The sequence below is a fragment of the Sebastes umbrosus genome, chromosome 5, assembly GCF_015220745.1.
Source record: "Sebastes umbrosus isolate fSebUmb1 chromosome 5, fSebUmb1.pri, whole genome shotgun sequence".
Taxonomy (NCBI): Eukaryota; Metazoa; Chordata; class Actinopteri; order Perciformes; family Sebastidae; genus Sebastes; species Sebastes umbrosus.
In genome coordinates this window covers 15,696,145-15,714,837 of record NC_051273.1, presented here as the reverse complement: position 1 = coordinate 15,714,837, position 18,693 = coordinate 15,696,145, and the positions used below count along the sequence as shown (strand labels likewise).

The following is an 18,693-nucleotide window of genomic DNA, read 5'->3' as shown; positions in this document are numbered from 1 at the left end:
TAACCTCTTTTGGTGTCAAACTTTAAATGAATGTAGCTGAGAAGTAGACATCTGAAACATGACAAGGGGCCCCAAGACACTGCTTTTTGGTTTGCATTGTATTTTATAAAAGGTATCATATACTTTTAGATGTAAAATCTTTATTTGAAAAAAAAACTACAGCTGTCAGATAAATATAATTGAATACAAAGTACAATATTTCCCTCTGAAATGTAGTGAAGTATAAGGTATCATAAAATGTAAATACTCAAGTAAAGTACTTAAAGCTAGGGTGGGTAATGTTTTTAGAAACAATTTTGTTATATTTGTTGAAATTCTCTTAACATCCCGACAGCAATCAGTAAATAAAAAACAAATCTGGTATCTGTGACTGTCACAGGACTGTAATAACCTGGCCTGCCTGTCTGCGTGCACTCATCACGCATCACCAGAGTCTTCCACAAGCTGCTAGTTTGACAGCTGCGAGTACTAACAATAGCCATGTTCATCATGATCATTTTGGGGGAGTGGCTTTGGAGGGAGGCCTGAAGGGACGGACTGTCAGTGTTGCTGAAGTGGCGACCTTCTCTCTAGATTTTATGACTTTGAGCTAGTGCTGGTAGCTAATTTCATCGGAAAAGAGTTGGCAACACTGGGCTGATTTTTTTTGGTTGGACAATTACATTTTTTTTTTATCTTACTGTTGCTGGTTTCTCCAAAGTTGCCGACCCCAGCTTTAAGTACAAAATTGGGTAAATGTATGTACCGAGTTACTTTCCACCACTGACAGCAACAGGCCTTTACAAGGCTCTATGTTTTGTGTTTACTTTCATTCAGATTCAAAGACTCATCATCTCAAATTGGTGAGTAAAATGTATCGTAACTAATCATCCCAACGGACAGAAGAATAACACAAACATAAAAAAACTAGTCTAGTTGTGCAGGGCGGTGATCTTGCTTTTAATGGTTTATCATTATAGTTTGTGAAGGAAAATACATCTCCAGGGATGAGCAGATGCTAAAATGAGAGTTGTCTTGGATGAGCATCTTATGTCTAACACCTCCAGTACTGACCTAAGACCTTCTGAAGTGACCACAATCTACTTAAACCTAAACCTAAAGATAAACACCTTTAGGTAGTTCTAGAGTACACCATCCCCTTTTCACACTGCTGCACATCCACAAACTGTCAGGTGCTGCATCGGCTCAACTTGGAGCTGTACAAAGGTCCTGAAAAGGGCTTACTGTACATGATGCAGTCTCCAGTATAAGTAGTGGAACAGTGGCAGGTTTATGTTGTTTTTGCTCTGTAATCCAGCAAAGTGGATATGAAACAAAACAGTGACTATGAGGTGAAAGAGCAGACTCTCAGCTTTGATTTCAGACTATTTACATCCACATTTAAACAACCAACCGTAGGTGATTGTCTGCTCAACTGTTTCTTCAGCGGGTGTGCCTCATTTCATCATTACTTTATGAATGAAAGAGCTTGTTGTCACATTTGCGTGGCACATTTGGGTACTACAGTCTATATAAAACGTGTTAGACTACATGTTAACACCCTAAAATTAAAGGTGAAGGTCATCACTTTAACATCATAGAAAGTATGACCTCAGAGGGCATAAGACCCTCTGAGGAAACATCTTGAGAACTCATTAACATATGGGGATCACGATATTGCTGCATCAGTGCTATAAAAATATGCACTAACAAACAGACAGGAAATAACCACTGGTATTCAGAAAAAAAATCCTTCACTCAATAATATATAACTCATCCGCCGCCATCAAAGACAGCAAATCTTTTATTATCCTTTTTTTTACATTTGGTTCCTTTATAAATCCTTGTCCAGAAAATTGCTGCTCATCCCATTAGAGAGCTTCAGGAAAACACAGAGCAGATTGAACAAATCGTGGAGGACCCTCGCTGGCACTGTATGATAAGACAAGAGACCAGGAGGATCAAGCCTCAATTTGGGGTCCGTCTCCTGGGACAGAGACAAATACCAGGCTTACGTAGACTTAAGTCAAATGACATCTTTAATTTGGTCTTGTGACGTGACAGCAATCCAAAAAAGAGGCTTCATTTTGTGGTGAGTTTTGAACTGAATATATATTAGTCTCAACAGAAAGATGAAAAAAAGCAGCCGACAATCACATATGGTGAAATGAGATAGAATACATAACTGTATATGTAAAATAATCATGTGCAGTCCAAACAGTCCAACCTTCTGTACCTGCAAAAATCCCAAGAGATCCCAAGAGGACAGTGGATAACACAAAGTCACTATTATAATCTCAAAATTCTTATAAAGAGGGAAGAGAAAGTAGTAATAAAAGCTGTATTTCCCATAGATTTATTCTCACAAAATAAATTAAAAAGTCACCAACCTAAGTATGCTGACTGGTCAAAGTGTCAAACATAGTATGAGGTTTGGTTTCAAAAACCAATCTGGAAAAGTAAAATGCTAACGTTCATCTTTGAAGTGAAAAACTACTGAATTAATCAAAAGGCCTACAGAGTATCTGCTGCAAATGAGCCTCCCAATCTTCTCTGCACACAAGAAAAATGCTGACTGTTTTTTTTGTTAAAAGTATTTATTAAGTAAAATTGTTCTCTTACTGTAATCAAGCAATAACATTAAATATTTTTCATATTAAGCCCTGAGTCCATGGCATATTGTTGAGCATTAATGCTGGGATACAAGCAGATTTGGGTGATCTGAGATTAAATCCAGGATAAACATTATTCCTTTTTCTTTCCCATACGTATGTTTTAATCTTTTTCTGATTTCTCTCCCTGACATTAAATACAAATAACCTGTTTTCTCTGCATGCAAAACTGTAGATCTTTGATCATACAGGTACCATATCTATATGGCAATAAAAAGACACTAAATGCTCTTACCTGTCGGACTAAACTGACTTATATTATGTCATTAAGGAGATTCACACTCAATGTACAGTATTTCCAACACATTATGGCGCTGTACTGCCACTCACCATTGGCTTTGGCTACACAGACAGTACTTTGTCTGTATACAGTACATTGTTGTTTTTTGTCATTTCATGGGATCTGGTTTGGTACTACAAACACAGTGTCAACAGACCCCACAAATAGTGGCTGTGCATTGTCCTGTGGGTTGATTACCAGCCGCGACGGCAACACTGGTATTGTTTTAACCTTGTGAGTCTGTGTGTGTGTGTCATCACGGCAAAATGTGGTCCTGAAGACGCCCACTGTAGCAGGAACTACCACAGAAGCGGTTTTGAGTGCTTTGCCAGGTGTTTATAGGTCTGTCTCCTTGGACAGATTTTGTCACCATGATAGAGTCCAAACTGATGCGAGATATAGTCACGAAACTTTACAGGTGTGTAGTTGAGATCAAAATAAAACCCGAGTTCGAAGATGGGTGTGGTCCGAGCAAGAGCGCCGGAAGAAGTAGGGGGTTAGGAACCGGGGAAGGAGCCATTGAGCTCCCTACTTTAGAATCAGAATCAGAATCAGAATCAGGATGGTGTTTATTGCCAGGTGTAAGAGGTATACACTAGGAATTTTCTTTGGCTTTGTTGGTGCAAGACAAACAGTATAATAACAAAAGAATAGATAAAAACGTAGAATAAAATAAGAATAAAAATGTACAATTTACAAAATAAGCTATAAACAAAAATAAACATGATATTACGCCCCTAGTCCAATTTAGCGTTGTGGCTAGTGTGATCCCATCGCAAGATGGCCTCTAGTTTAAAATGTATTCTTAATAGCTTTGTATTATTAAAAGGAATAACAAATGTGACCCTGATGGTCGCAACGCATTTTAAACAATTATTGCCTTGTAAAATAAAATTTAATTTAGTTTAAACACTACGGTGTGTCTTGGATTATTTTTGAGGAAGACTTGCATTTTGTACTTTTTTGAGTCCATATTCCACCCATGCAATGAGCCTTTCACAAGATTGGAAGAAAAAATGTATTTGGGGAAACGTCAGAAATGCTCCTTTTCGTCTGGAGGGGCGTGTCGGAGATCGTGTTTGATTTCACTTGTCAACCTGTTGGTGCTGAAGGAAAAGTCTGGGGATCACCAGAGTCGTTAGGATTTATCCCCTGGGGACCATGAATGTCTGTACAAAGTTTCATGGCAATGGACCAAAGTAGTGGAGTGACCAACAGACCCACATTGCCATCCATAGAGCCATGCTACCACGGTCTGATTCACCCATTTTTGCTTTGTTCGGACCCACTAAAGCAAAGTTTGGTATATTCATGGCTCCAACTGTAAAACCCTTTTTCATTGTCATTACATGATGACCAGAGTTACATAATGATTGTCTTGTCCCGTCCGCTAGGTTAAAGCAATCCAGTGGAAACTCCAACGGGCCATCTTGTGTGATTCACAGAATCGGGTAACAATGTGTGTGTTACCTTTTCATCAGCCGCCACTTTATTCCCACCACTGTGAGCTCAGCATCCAGATCCAGACCTGATTCCATCCCGCCGCTCTGACCCAAGGCGCGGGCTGCGTTCAAACATCTCTCGCTCAAGTTTCTCTCTCAGTTTGTGGAAAGCTGGTCTTCTGCGTGGCTCCTGCTCCCAGCAAATCCTCATCAGGGAGTAAACGCCTGGGGGACAGTCCTCTGGAGCCTCCATGCGATAGCCCCCCTCCACCATCTCCTTCACCTCCTTCAGGGACTGCATGAACAGGAGCAGCGAGAGAGGAAGGAGGTGATAAATTGATAAATTGATAAATTGTGAATACTGATAAGTGAATTAAACATTTTAAACATCTCCATCTCCAACCTCCATCTTCTCTTTAATTATTAAGATTTCTACTTGTAAAACAGGTCTGTGGTTTTTAGTAGAATCATAAAGGTTTTTGCTTTGCCTTTTGTTTTTCAAATACACTAATTTTAAAGGGATAGTTCAGGTGTTTTGAAGTGGGGTTGTGTGAGGTACTTATCCAAAGTCAGTGTATTACTTACAGTAGCTGATGGTTGGCACGCCCCCAGTTTGGAGAAGCAGACAGGAGTTATCGCAGAGAACGACAGCAATGTACTGCTGTGGCCGGGGCCGGCAGCAAAACATATTTTAGTCTCCTAAGAGAAAGGCTCACCTAAAAAAATCTGTTTAAGTGAATGCTATATTCAGAATATTTTCACCAGTTTACCTTGCCATGAGACAGCTATGTAGTCTATGTTGCTGATGGGGAACTGAAGCTGTTACCAATGCTCTCGCAAAAGCAACCAGACTCCATTGAAAAAAACTGTAATTTTACCTCGCAGAAAACGTGAGTTGCTGGTCTACCGCTGCCTCGATTAGTTTCATTAGTTTGTTTGTGTTATTGTGTGACTTTGGTTAGTTCGGATTCACCAAAGTCACACAATAACACAAACAAACCGATTGAGGCAGCGGTAGACCAGCAACCCCTGTGTTCTGCGAGGTAAAATTACATTTTTTTTTCAATGGAGTCTGGCGGCTTTGGGGAGAGCACAGATGGATACAACGGCTTCAGTTCCCCGTCAGAAAGGGCTGTCTGACGGCAAGGTACACCGGTTAAAAATTATTCTAAATATTGCGTACACTTAAAAGGATATGATTTTATTTGGTGAGCCTTTCGTTTAGGTGGCTAAAATATGTTCTGTTGCCGGCCCCATCCACAGCAGTACATTGCTTTGCTTCTGTGCAGTAACTCCTGTCTGCTTCTCCAAACTGGGGGCGTGCTGACCGTCATCTACTGTAGGTAATACACTGACTATGGATAAGTACCTCATACAACCCCACTTCAAATCACCCAAACTATCCCTTCAACACACTCTTGCAATCCTGATTACAACCTCAAAGATTTCAGGCTCTTTTCAGTACTTAGTGGGTGAAATGAAGTATTTGTGTCATTATTTTTCATATTATATATGTTTAAAGCACAGATACTAATCACACACGCACACGCACGCACGCACGCACGCACGCACGCACGCACGCACGCATGCACTTCTTCTCTTGGTCTCTCTGCCAACAGGCAACAAATTACCAGGCGCAGAGTTTAATTGAGGGAAACACAAACTTGACCCACATAGATCAACCTGTGTATACTGTATATTTACAAACAGGCTGTAATTAAGACTTAATCATCTGCATTTAAAAGGACACCACCTGACGTCAGGTGCACAAGAGACACGCTAACTGTCCCTTCGATTAATGCTGCCTGATCCTGCTGTCCTCAATGCACCGCCGACCTCAGCGGTCAGGGAGCACGGATTACCTGAGAGCGACTATTGTGACAAACAGAGCTGTGTTTAAGTAGCATAGTTTCTTCCTTTCCAGAGTCTCTCCATTAAGAGTGTCCCTCATGTGACGTCAACCTATGCTTTTCCTGTGTCCACCTGCTGTAAAGTCTGTATGTACGTCACAGGTAAAGAGTTGCTTCCTCTTCCTCTTAACCCACACAGTTCATAAGAAGATTAGTCAAGCTGGGAACAATACGATTATTTCTACAAGTTGTCCCATCACAATGTGGAGTAAACCTCTATCCTTGCTGACGCACTAACATGACCTAAATTGACCTAAAGGTTTCCTGCTCAGACACAGTAAGTCAATCCAGAAGATGACGAATTCGACCACAAATCCTGGCAGCTTTCCACTGACACACATACTACATGTGAGAGATGCTAATTCTAAAAAGACATAGTGACCGAGTTTCGACACAAGCTTAATACTCCTTCCAGGTCAGCAACTTCTCAGACAAAGAGTGATTGTGCAGTTGTTCGATAATGCCAAAAATTCATATAAGTCACATTTATCAATTCTGAGGTACAATAGATTGTGAATATTTGGCACAAATTATCCACAGAGGTCAGGTAACTTAACAGACAGAAGACTAATTTTGTCTGATTGATTTAATAGTTAGACTTTTTTTTTGCTTTCTTGCTGAGAGTTAAATGAGAAGGTGAAGTCAACTGGTCCCCACCAAGAAAACGTTTGGCACATAACCCTTCATAAAACCACATTTTGTCATTTTAACTTAACTAATAAGTGAGGATTGTGTTGCCTTTGGACAGAGCCAGGATAGCTGTTTCCCCCTGCTTCCAGTCTGTATACTAAGCTAAGCTAACAGTCGCCTGGCTGTAGCTTCATATTTAGTGGACAGACATGAGAGTTGTATGGAACATGAAAAATTGTATTACCCAAAATGTCAAACTATTGGTTTGACACAGTTTTTGCTGTAGCTGACATGTCCACAATGCACCTATGTGTCTAGTGACACACCCATATACAGTATAAACACACACACACACATGTTATAACAGTATAATAGTGCCGTGTACTGGTGCTACATACCATCTTAGGGTAAGGTTGACGGCCATAAGAGAAGATTTCCCACAGGAGAACGCCGTAGCTCCAAACATCTGATTTTGTGGATAATTTCTGCATCATGGGAGAAGATATATGACATATAAAAAAAATGTAGAACCCTTTTCTAATAGGGAATACTTTGTAAAGGTTTTATAAGTTGCTATAAACCCCAGTAAGTAGTCAAACTCTTAAATCCTGATGAATTCAATAATTAAATAAAAAGACAAGGTAATTTATGCATCAGGTCTTTACACCAACCTGCTCCTTATTGGTGGATTATTACTGATTATAAGGCATCAATAACTTATTTGTTAATTATTAATGGAGCAATATTCTAAACCTACCAATCCTTTATAAAATATGCCATATAAGTACCAATAAGAGGCCTCAGAGGAACAGAAATACAGAAAAAGAAATCCCTGATAGAAAAAGGGACATAGCAGCTCTCCACACTGACCTCTTTCTTCAGAGCTTCGGGGGCGGTCCATTTGACCGGCAGTTTGGCGTTATCTGACACCTTCGAGTCCAACTTGGTCAAACCGAAGTCGCTGACCTTGGCCGCGCAGTCGTCAGAGACCAGCACGTTACGAGCTGCCAGATCTCTGTGAACCAACTTCTTGGACTCCAGGTACTCCATCCCCTCACACACATCCCTGACCACATACATGTAAACACACACAAACATTATTTGAATATTGCACAGCAAACTGTTGAACACTCACACACAGTGCAATGTATACACAGTTACAAGCATTTTTTTTGTGCTACTCTGCACACACTATAACTTCTGCTGTACAAAACATTAAGGTTTGAACTCACAGAGCAAAGCGGAGCAGCTGAACTGAGCTTACAACTGAACGTCCTCTTGTCCTGAGATAGTTGACAAGGTTTCCCTGCAACACAAAGACACATGTAAACAAATTAAAAATACTTGAATAAGGTTCTGATAGAAGATTTCTGTTGGTATTATGAGAAATACTACACGTAGACAAAAACGCTACAAGCAGGTTTTAACCTTTTGGTTTTTAAATGTGTAAACCCAGTGCTAAACAAGTTATTTAATATTCTAAAATATGATCTAAAGTCATTATATGACTGTACTTGAGGCCCAGCATCCACAATGAGCTTCTGGATTTTAGCCTAATGTCATTTAACAGGTGAGGAAGTCAGACTCTGACTCCTTAAAGCTGCATTGCCATCCCTGGCATACTATTGCATCAGTGGTGGAGGTACTTATCCATAGTCAGTTTATCACCTACAGTAGATGACCGTCAGCGTGCCCCCAGTTTGGTGAAACAGACAGGAGTTACCGCAAGGAAGCAAAGCAATGTACTGCTGTGGACGAGGCCGGCAGCAAAACCTATTCTAGCAACCTAAAAGAAAGGCTCACCTAAAAGAGCAGTATCAGTTCAAGAGTACGCTATATTTAGAATATTTTCACTTGCCGTCAGACAGCCCTTTCTGACAAGGAACTGAAGCCGTTGTATCCCATCTATGCACTCGAGTCACCAGACTCCATTGAAAAAAACTTTAATTTTACCTCGCAGAATACAGGGGTTGCTGGTCTATTGCTGCCTCGATCAGTTGGTTTGTTTGCATTATTGTGTGACTTTGGTGAATCCAAACTAACCAAAATTACACATTAACACAAACAAACTAACAGATCGAGGCAGCAGTAAACCAGCACCTCCTGTGTTCTGCGAGGTAAAATTACAGTTTTTTTCCAATGGAGTCTGGTTGCTTTGGCGAGAGCACAGATAACGGCTTCAGTTCCCTGTTGGAAACATAGACTGTATAGCTGTCTCACGGCAAGGTAAACCATACACTTAAACTGATATTGATTTGTTTAGGGGGGCCTTTCTTTTAGGTGGCTAAAATACATTTGGCTGCTGCCCCCGTCCACAGCAGTACTTTGCTTTGCTTCTGTACGGTAACCCCTTTCTACTTCTCCAAGCTGGGGGAGTGCCGACCACCATCTACCATTTATGGGTACTTTTATTGTCTCCCTTAAGAGAAAAATGTCTTGTATTAAGGAAATTACTGCATCAAAACCAATCATCACAATAAAACACATGAAATAAAACAGCCTGAGCTAAAACAACCAAGTAAATTGGTCACAAAGCCATTCACTCTGTTAAAATCTACAAAAATCCAAGGACACTTCAAAGCATACACACCTTAGTACATAAATTATAAGCAAACACGATCACTGAAAACCTGCAGTTATCCGAGTCCCTCCCAACCCCTCTGTCTATCCTCTGGGAGTTGCCCAGAATACGTGATTTCCCAGAAAGTAAAACAACCCTCAAAAACCCACATAACTATTTTTCTCACTGGCTGCTGGTAGTGAATTTGCAGAAAAAAGCTGATGTATTCATAGCTGGTGAGTCCAGCTTTCTGTTTAGATGGTGGTTTCCTTCGCTGCTGTTTAGGAGACGCTTCCCAACAATGACTCATCTTGATGTCTGGAATTATTGTGGTCAAATAGAGAAAACCCTATGAGCTTTCACTTTCTGTATGTGATTGTATTTTCTGTTTCATTATGTAATGTAACAAGGTGTCTTCTAGCCACGATCAATATCTATTCACTATTTTAGAGATTTTTTATTATTATAACCATGTTTTATTTTTCAACTAAGAACCACTGATAAATGATGTGTTTACTGTTTACTGTACCTTCGTCATGAGCTCTGTGACAATATGAAGCCCTTTGTGAAGAATGACCCCCAACAATCGCACCAGGTTTTTATGCTGGAGCTTCCTGGAAGAAGTGAATCCACATTTAAAACACTGACAGCACTAATACAAATATTAGTAAGTTACATTTGATTCAAAATGATATGATCACTTGTGCAATAAGCCAAAATAAGTTAATTTTTCATTGAGAAAACTCTCTAAAATCAGGGGCCAGTTGCATACACTTAGTTTAAGACTAGTCTTGGCCTTAGCTCTTAGATTGTCAGGTTAGACTATTACTCTAATTAAGCCTGTCTGTTGTATAAATATTAAGTCCGACTTAATTTGAGGTAGGAAAGTTAGTCACCTCTCCTCGTAGCTAAGCCGGAGGTGAGAGCATTGTTGCTATGGCAACAATCCGTTAGAGGGTCAACTATTTCAACTATTTACCCATTACTTTTAGCCAATTTTTAACTAACTGTTTAACCATTACTTTTAGCAACCATGTACTATATTCTTGAATTGTTTCTGAACATCTTTAATGGATCTAACGACTGTTGGATTTATGCTGTTTATCTTCTCTGGTATTTTCTGTCATACTTGGTGTGGTGTCGCTGTTGCATCCGACATCTTATTTGTTGTCTTCTGTAAAGTGTCTTATTTCACCCATAATGCATTGTGTGACAGGCTATGTAGTCAGTCTTACATTAGTCACTCATATGGAAGCTTTATACAACAGGTACATTTAAGTGTCTATAGCAAGTCTGACTTAAAGTTATATTTAAGACAAAGACTAGGTCTATTTGTATGCAACTGGTCCCTTTTATTAGTAATGAATGTGAAGCTCATCAAAGTGTTTTGACAAAATGTGAAAACATTAATATTGAGGAAATCTCCAGACTCACGTCATGACTGTTGTCTCCTGCAGGAAGGCCTGAGCTGTCACATCACATTTAATGGTCTTCACTGCCACCCTCTGGCCCATATACTCTCCTTCATAAACAGCTGCGGTTGAGAAGCACACAGTATTTACTATCAAAATACATCCATACTAACTCAAGACATAATTATTATTTTCTGTAAATGTTTGATGACACTTTTCATTATTAAATATTGAGGGTACAAATATAATACTAAGAAGAGAATGAAAGCTCACCACCAAACTCCCCCTCTCCAATACTCTCTCCCAGTTTGAGCTTCGTAATGTCCAACAGCCATCCAGCTGGAGAAGAGAGAGAACTGTAAACCTGACTCATACCTTCACAAGCTTTCATAATCATTATTAATTTTATATTGGATCTGTATAGATACAGTTTTCTTGACATCAGACTTACTTTTAGACAGCTCTAACTTAGCTGACTTGGCTCCGAGTTTTTGTTTGGGCTTCAGAAGAGTTGTAGCGATGGAGCCTTTGTTTTTTGAGTAGAACTGCAAAGATGGAAACACACAACAGTTATTTATCGCAGATGTTTTTACATCTATAATATCTGTAATTTTATTTGTTCATTCTCCACAGTATATGTGTGCAGTGCTGTGCCACATACAGACGTAGGCAAAATTGTTGGTACTCTTCCGTTAAAGAAAGAAAACCCCACAATGGTCACTGAAATAACTTGAAACTGACAAAAGTAATAATAAATAAAAATTTACTGAAAATTAACTAATGAAAATCAGCTGTTGCTTTTGAATTGTGGTTCAACAGAATCATTTTAAAAAACAAACTGATGAAACTGGCCTAGACAAAAATGATGGTAGCCCTAGAAAAGATGTAAAATAATGTGACCATAGGGACATGTTAAACTAAGGTGTGTCCTGTAATTAGCATCACAGGTATCTTCAAACTTGTAATCAGTCAGTCTGCCTATTTAAAGGGTGAAAAGTAGTCACTGTGCTGTTTGGTATCATGGTGTATACCACACTGAACATGGACCACAGAAAGCTAAGGAGAGAGTTGTCTCAGGAGATCAGAAAGAACATTATAGACCTTCATGTTAAAGGTAAAGGCTATAAGACCATCTCCAAGCAGCTTGATGTTCCTGTGACTACAGCTGCTCATATTATTCAGAAGTTTAAGGTCCATGGGACTGTAGCCAACCTCCCTGGACGTGGCCGCAAGAGGAAAATTGATGACATATTGAAGAGACGGATAATACGAATGGTAACCAAAGAGCCCAGAACAACTTCCAAAGAGATTAGAGATGAACTCCAAGGTCAAGGTACATCAGTGTCAGATCGCACCATCCGTCACTGTTTGAGCCAAAGTGGACTTAATGGAAGACAACCGAGGAGGACACCAAATCATAAAAAAGCGAGACTGGAATTTTCCAAAATGCATATTGACAAGCCACAAAGCTTCTGGGAGAATGTCCTTTGGACAGATGAGACAAAACTGGAGCTTTTTGGCAAGTCACATCAGCTCTATGTTCACAGACGCAAAAATGAAGCATCCAAAGAAAAGAACACTGTACCTAATGTGAAACATGGAGGAGGCTCGGTTATGTTATGGGGCTGCTTTGTTGCATCTGGCACAGGGTGTCTTGAATCTGTGCAGGGTGCAATGAAATCTCAAGACTATCAAGGCATTCTGGAGCGAAATGTGCTGCCCAGTGTCAGAAAACTTGGTCTCAGTCGCAGGTCATGGGTCCTCAAACAGGATAATGACCCAAAACACAGCTAAAAACACCCAAGAATGGCTAAGAACAAAACATTGGACTATTCTGAAGTGGCCTTCTATGAGCCCGGATCTAAATCCTATTGAACATCTGTGGAAGGAGCTGAAACATGCAGTCTGGAGAAGGCACCCTTCAAACCTGAGACAGCTGGAGCAGTTTGCTCACGAGGAGTGGGCCAAAATACCTGTCGACAGGTGCAGAAGTCTCATTGAGAGTTACAGAAATCGCTTGATTGCAGTGATTGCCTCAAAAGGTTGTGCAACTAAATATTAAGTTAAGAGTACCATCATTTTTGTCTAGGCCAGTTTCATTAGTTTGTTTTTTTAAATGATTCTGTTGAACCAAAATTCAAAAGCAATGTCTCATTTTCATTAGTTAATTTTCAATACATTTTTATTTATTATTACTTTTCTCAGTTTCAAGTTATTTCAGTGACCTTTGTGGGTTTTTCTTTCTTTAACGGAAGAGTACCAACAATTTTGCCTACGTCTGTACATAAGGTTTATGAATGTACAGGACATTATTATTTTAGCTCTAAAGAGAATAATGAGCTCACTGAAACTGACAAAGAGAAATAAACACCTCCACGGTACACAGGAAGCCGTTTGAACAGCGCTAACCACTGTGGTTTAACATAGAAAGCAATGAGTTTTACCTATATTTAGCTTTAACAATCTTGAGAAACACTGCACCACACTATATATATAGAGTATAAAAACTCTTCAATGTCGGTGCAAGGTCTCTGTTTCCTAATGACAAAACACAAAGCGTCAAGCTGAATTAAATTTCACGAGTAAATTATGATACAGTGTCACATCAGAGCCTGGTTTTATATTGTCAGCAGTCTGCCAGCGATGACACAAAAGAGCTTTCATAGCATGATTCAGCCCAACATTCATTTGGACGTCCTCCCTCTGTTTCCTCGCAGGAGTAAGTCAGCCGGTCTGACTCAGGCCTGAAGCCATCTGTGGCTCGCTGATAACATGGTGCTGAACGAGAGCTGGCCATCTCTGTGGAGTCTATCTCCAAACCTCAAAGCTTTCAATGCCCCCTCGCACAGAAACAGGCCAAATGCAGATAATCCATAAAAGGACTGCGCTTCATGTGTTTTCCTGTCCTTGTTTCGTTTTGACACATGGTTTCGGTGTTAACATTAAGTGTGACTTTTATCCACGCTACTGGTCTTCAGTAGATCGATTGGTTTGCCTTGAAATTTGGTACACACATTCTTGTCCACCTCAGAATGGATTTTTCATCTAGTGTCATCATAAAGTCAACATTTTCATTTGTCTTAGAGCTGCAACGATTTATCGATAATTTTTTAAGAAAGAAAAGTAAAAATTCTGATTCCAGCTTCTTAAATGTGAATATGATCTGGTTTCTTTACGCTTCTTTGACAGTAAACTGAGGACATAATTTTGGGCTTTGGGAAACACGACATTTTTCACTATTTTCAGGTCAAAACTTGTAGAAAAAACACCTTTATTATAAGATGTGTTTCAGGAGTGTTTTCATTCTACAAGTGCTGCTGGAGTTTTAACCTCTTTAGACTTTTTCTTTTGTCTATGCTCATTGGAGGTAGGCGAAGCTGTGCCCGAAATAACTCTGAATTATAGGTGGATCTGTCAAATGACACTGACTTGTTAAATAACGTACATGTAATCTTGGGGCAATATGCATATTTTTCCTTTCACCTTCATATGAAAGATCTTCGGGGATTTCGTGCATGCTGCAGGTATAATTTTTGTCTTGGCTACATAGAATTACACAATGTGGATTGACTCAAACCAAGAGCCTCTTACCTCTATCATGTCAATGAGGTTGTAGAAATACTGTGTGTTGTCGATGGTCAGCTGCATGTCCTGATAAATCACCCGGTAGTGCATGACGTCTCCAGAGACACTGACACACAGGACGTAGTCTCCAGGATGGCGGATGGACTCCCGGACCAGGAACAGGCCGTCCTCGGCCGGCTGCAGCTTCGACACCGCCTCTGGACCAGAGATCTTCCCATGAAACCAACTAGTGAAAGACACACACACATAAAAAAACATCAGTCTCACAAGTCCCAAATATATTACAGATGCTAATTTTAACAGACAGAAGTTGAAAACAAGTCACACCAAAAAAAAGGAAGTTGGAGTGATTAATACAGAGTCCGTTTTTTGTTACATCAAACCCACACTGTGGAGTCACAAGATGTGTTTTCAGGATTGACCAAACCAACAGCTAAAGTGGGAAACTAGTGTGTCACAGTCACACTGCTTCTGTTTACAGCGTGTGGGAAAAAGGAAGAGGAGACGTACGGCATGAGGCTGAGGCTGGGGTCGACACGCAGAGCCTCTCTTTCACGCACATTGGTGGAGTTTATGAGTCCTTCCTCTCCGGTGGCGTTGTGTCTGGCCTCGTAATATCCCTTCTTCTAGAAAAGAGCAAAGTCTTGTGTCAGATGGTGGAAAAAATTTACAAAATGACTCTGAACAAACCGTAGCTCCTCTTAAACATGACAGTACCGTGCTTGATTCAACAATAGTGAGGAAGTCTCCTTTGTGGTAGGCCAGTTCTCCAGGTTTTGGTTTCCTGTGGTCCCCCTTGGCTACACACTGTTTACCGGCAGCCCAGCTCATCTACACAAGCAGAGGAATAAGAAGAAGAAGAAGAACAATAAGGCACTGGCCCTAAAACACCTCATTGTCTGAAATAATGGAGTCAGAAAGAACGTATATTAAACAATATAATAAACACAATATTAAACATGATGAATAATGCTAATGTTTTATTTTAGACCATTATTAACTATTAACTATGTATATAAGTATATTTAATGATAGGGCATTTAGACTGTACTGGAAAATACAATTCTTACTCTATGTGTGATAGAAAAAGAAAAGTTTCATTTAAACCAAAGATTAAAAGACTCGAGGTTAAGTTGGAGGTGTACCAACTTAACATCTTTATTCTACCTATGATCACTGCCAAATTACACACGTCTTTCGAGGAGACTTCTTAGGAAATATGTTTGCCTTGCAATTTTATCTTTTAGTCAGTGATGGTGTGTTTATACAATACTCACATGTAGATCAAGATTATGCTCCATGTTTGACCAATGAGAACCGCACATGGAATAAACACCTTAAACTCTCTGTTTGATAGCCCGATCATCTCACAGCCTGTTGCATTTCATTAAACATTATTCAACTGCTTTAATTAGGGCTGCAACTAACAATTATTTCCTTATTGATTAATCTGTCGATTATTTTCTCGATTAATCAATTAGCTGTTTGGTCTATAAAATGTCAGAAATTAGTGAAAAATGTCAATGAGTGTTTCCCAAAGCCCACGATGACGTCCTCAAATGTCTTGTTTTGTCCCCAACTCAAAGATATTCAGTTTACTGTCATAGAGGAGTAAATAAACCAAAACCAGTAATCAAAGAATTTAGCCCTTTTTCCCTTAAAATATTACTCAAACCAATTAATCAAAATAGTTAGCCATTAATTTAATAGTTGACAACTAATCGATTAATCGCTGCAGATCTACCTTTGATGGACTTCAGACTTCAGTCTTTTAAATTTATCTCAGATATGTCGTTATTTTTCTATCCTTGATTATCAATTGTTAACCCCCCCCCCATGTTTTACCAAATCAACACAACAGAGATTAAAGTTGACTAAATTCAGCTTCTTGTATTGATTGATATTTAAAGCAAACTACACAGCTGCTCTTAATCACAGTACATACCTTTGCCATGAGCAGGGCTGGAGGGTTGGATAACTGTGTTAAACACCTGTTAAGGAGAAAAAAATGTCTTTGAACAATAAGATGACATTAAAGGTCCCATATTATAAAAAAGTGTGATTTTCATGTTTCATGTTATTATAAAGCAGGCTTAAGTCCTATATGAATACTGTGAAAGTATCAAAACGCTCAATCCACAGGGAAATACACACAGCCCGTATTCAGAAACTCTGCATTTGAAACAAGCTGTCAGGATTTCTGTCTATTCGTGATGTCACAAATATACAATATTTAGACCCTTGACACAATTTTAAACGTAAACATTCTAAATGTGTCCCAGTTTATTCCTGGTTGCAGTGAATTTGAATGTCATCAGCTGACGAGAAGTACACATGGACCCAAGCTGTTGCCTAGCAATGCAATTCCGTTGCAATTCCGTCAAAATGCGCTAAAAACGGAGCGTTTCAGACAGAGGGTAAATACGGGCATATTCAGGCTGACAGTATGAGGAAAATATATATATTTTTTTTAACATTACAGCATGTAAACATGTTCTAGTAGAAACACAAAATACAAGTATGAACCTGAAAATGAGCATGATATGGGACCTTTAAATGATGTCCATAAAAAGAGACCTTTAGGAGCAGCATCCAAAAACACAATATAAAGATGTTAGCTGGTAGGAGGATAGTTGATAGCGTTGTTTCTGGCTGTTCCTGTCACATAAATTAAAAGTAAAACGCCCCAGACAGCTTGTTCAGTCTGGTTTCTGGTCGACATTAATGTTTCAGTACCTGCAGCTCTCTGCTCGGATGCTGAGTCCTCCTCTCCTCCTTCAGGACAGCCCGGTCTGTTAACTGGACTTCAAAGTCTCAAAGCGATGACATTTTCATTTAATACCAACTCCGCAGGAACCGATACTGTAGGTATTAATATCCCAAGCATGTGCCGCAGCTGAGGAGCGAGTTGCTGTTTTATCTGTCGGACCACTTCCTCAATATTTGGGAAAACGCGCTTCATATTTCATGAGGCGAGGAAGAAGAAGTGACGCTTCTTCTCCTTCTTCTATTTCTTCTTCTCTTCCTCGTAAAAATGTAGAAACTGTCCAAAAGTATTTTTTTTTGGTGTAAGATTTACACAGAATTACAGGTGCAGCTAAAAAAAATAGAATATCGTGAAAAAGTTAAATAATCTCCATTAGTTATTTATGAAAGTGCAAATTTAATATATTCTAGACTCATTAAACTAAAATGTTTCAAGCATTTTTTTCATTTTAATTTCGATAATTACAGCCTACAGCTCTAAAAAGAAAGAAAAAGGTATCTCAAAATATTAGAATATTTCATTTCGAGTATATATACAGTATATAAAATATTCTAATATTTTGAGATACCTTTTTCTTTCTTTTTAGAGCTGTAGGCTGTTTTTTTTTATTTAATTATTGAAATTAAAATGAAAAAATGCTTGAAACATTTTAGTTTATGTGTAATGAGTCTAGAACATATTACATTTTCACTTTCTTAAATAACTGAAGAGGAATATTGAACTTTTTCGCAATATTCAAATTTTTTGAGCTGCACCTGTAGTTACTATATTTGGTACAAACATAGTTTTTAAGTCGGACGAACTCCTGTTTGGTCTTCTACTTTCAACATGTACAAATATTGAAACAAAATACTTATTTGGAATATTAGATTAGCACACATCTTGTAGTATTTTCATCAGTTTTTTGATAAAGGGATAGTTTGGGAAGTCTTTTTTTCCCCTGCCTACTAAGTATCAGATGAACAACACTCGTACTTGTGTTGAAAATGAGATTGACACCTTTCAACCTTGCACAGATTATTTATTATATTTTTATTGTGCAACATAAAGCAGGTTTAGTTTGATCTATCTGTTAATAATTTGGATTTTTCATGGATAATTACATAAGACGCTTTATGGCACATGAGTTATTTCAGAATGTTAGTTGTACATGTTTTATAATGTGTATTATGTTTATTACCTTAATTTCCTTAACTTATGTACAATATAATTGTTGTTATGAGGTTTAAGAGCTCTGCCTCCCTCGTGTCCTTGTGTGTCTCATACACAGTGCCTTAAGAATTTTTTTTTGTAGCTGTTAGAAAAAAAATTACTAAGAAATGGCTTAAACTAGATACCCCATCATTAGAGAACTGGTATGATGTTATTTATTAAATATTTGTAATGGAAAGAATTACTTTCTCAATGAGACTTCAAGAAAATAAATTTGAGGAAATTTGGAAGGAGTGGAAAAAGT

The 18,693-nt window shown here is 38.9% G+C and overlaps 1 protein-coding gene across 2 annotated transcripts; it reads right to left on the bottom strand.

The window, feature by feature from the left end:
- Positions 1–965: 965 nt before the first annotated feature.
- Positions 966–17,412, bottom strand: matk (megakaryocyte-associated tyrosine kinase). 2 transcript variants are annotated; one of them, XM_037769573.1, is made up of 13 exons: positions 17,207–17,412; positions 16,416–16,461; positions 15,188–15,301; positions 14,981–15,093; positions 14,477–14,696; positions 11,337–11,430; positions 11,159–11,224; positions 10,908–11,007; positions 10,003–10,087; positions 8,146–8,219; positions 7,784–7,979; positions 7,312–7,398; positions 966–4,668 (listed from the first exon to the last, which is right to left on the bottom strand). In XM_037769573.1, the coding sequence occupies exons 2-13, from the start codon at positions 16,422–16,424 to the stop codon at positions 4,441–4,443; spliced, it is 1,386 nt and encodes a 461-aa protein (XP_037625501.1). In that variant the 5' UTR covers positions 16,425–16,461; positions 17,207–17,412; the 3' UTR covers positions 966–4,440. The 2 variants fall into 2 exon arrangements, with proteins under 2 accessions (XP_037625501.1, XP_037625500.1); XM_037769572.1 differs by having other exon boundaries at positions 967–4,668; positions 14,981–15,096; positions 17,207–17,411.
- Positions 17,413–18,693: the final 1,281 nt, after the last annotated feature.